Source organism: Pteropus vampyrus, unplaced genomic scaffold (genome assembly GCF_000151845.1).
Source record: "Pteropus vampyrus isolate Shadow unplaced genomic scaffold, Pvam_2.0 Scaffold1309, whole genome shotgun sequence".
Classification (NCBI taxonomy): Eukaryota; Metazoa; Chordata; class Mammalia; order Chiroptera; family Pteropodidae; genus Pteropus; species Pteropus vampyrus.
In genome coordinates, this window is record NW_011890090.1 from 4,576 (window position 1) to 4,932 (window position 357).

At 70.9% G+C, this 357-nt stretch overlaps 1 protein-coding gene across 1 annotated transcript in view; it reads left to right on the forward strand.

The window, feature by feature from the left end:
- LOC105310162 (troponin T, cardiac muscle-like) overlaps window positions 1–357 on the forward strand; it is a 9,403-nt gene that overhangs the window by 3,622 nt on the left and 5,424 nt on the right. Inside the window, exon 5 of the mRNA XM_023526600.1 lies at window positions 103–139. Within this exon, the coding sequence (XP_023382368.1) occupies window positions 103–139 (37 nt within the window). The remainder of the gene's footprint in view (window positions 1–102; window positions 140–357) is intronic.

Sequence of the window (357 nt, forward strand, 5' to 3'; positions counted from 1 at the left end):
GGCAGGGGCTGTGCAGATGGGGAAACAGGCCCACAGTGCCAGCTCGCGGGGGGGACCAGGCCACCCCCTGACCCTGTGGCCATGCTCCTCTCTCCTCCGCAGACGGCCCCGTGGAGGAGGAGTCCAGGCCGAAGCCCAGGTGAGCTCACCTGCAGGGAGGCCTGGGGGAGGCCGTGCGGCAGGCACGGACCACCATGTACGTCTGTGCGGGCTGTGCTCTGCCTGAGGCCCACCCCGCACGCCCTTACCAGCTACGTGCCCGGCACGGCAGGCTGGGCCGGAGTGGCCTGGACAGACACCCTCTCCTGCCCATGGGGTGGCTGGGACATCCTCCCACTGGCTGAGGTGGGAGGGACC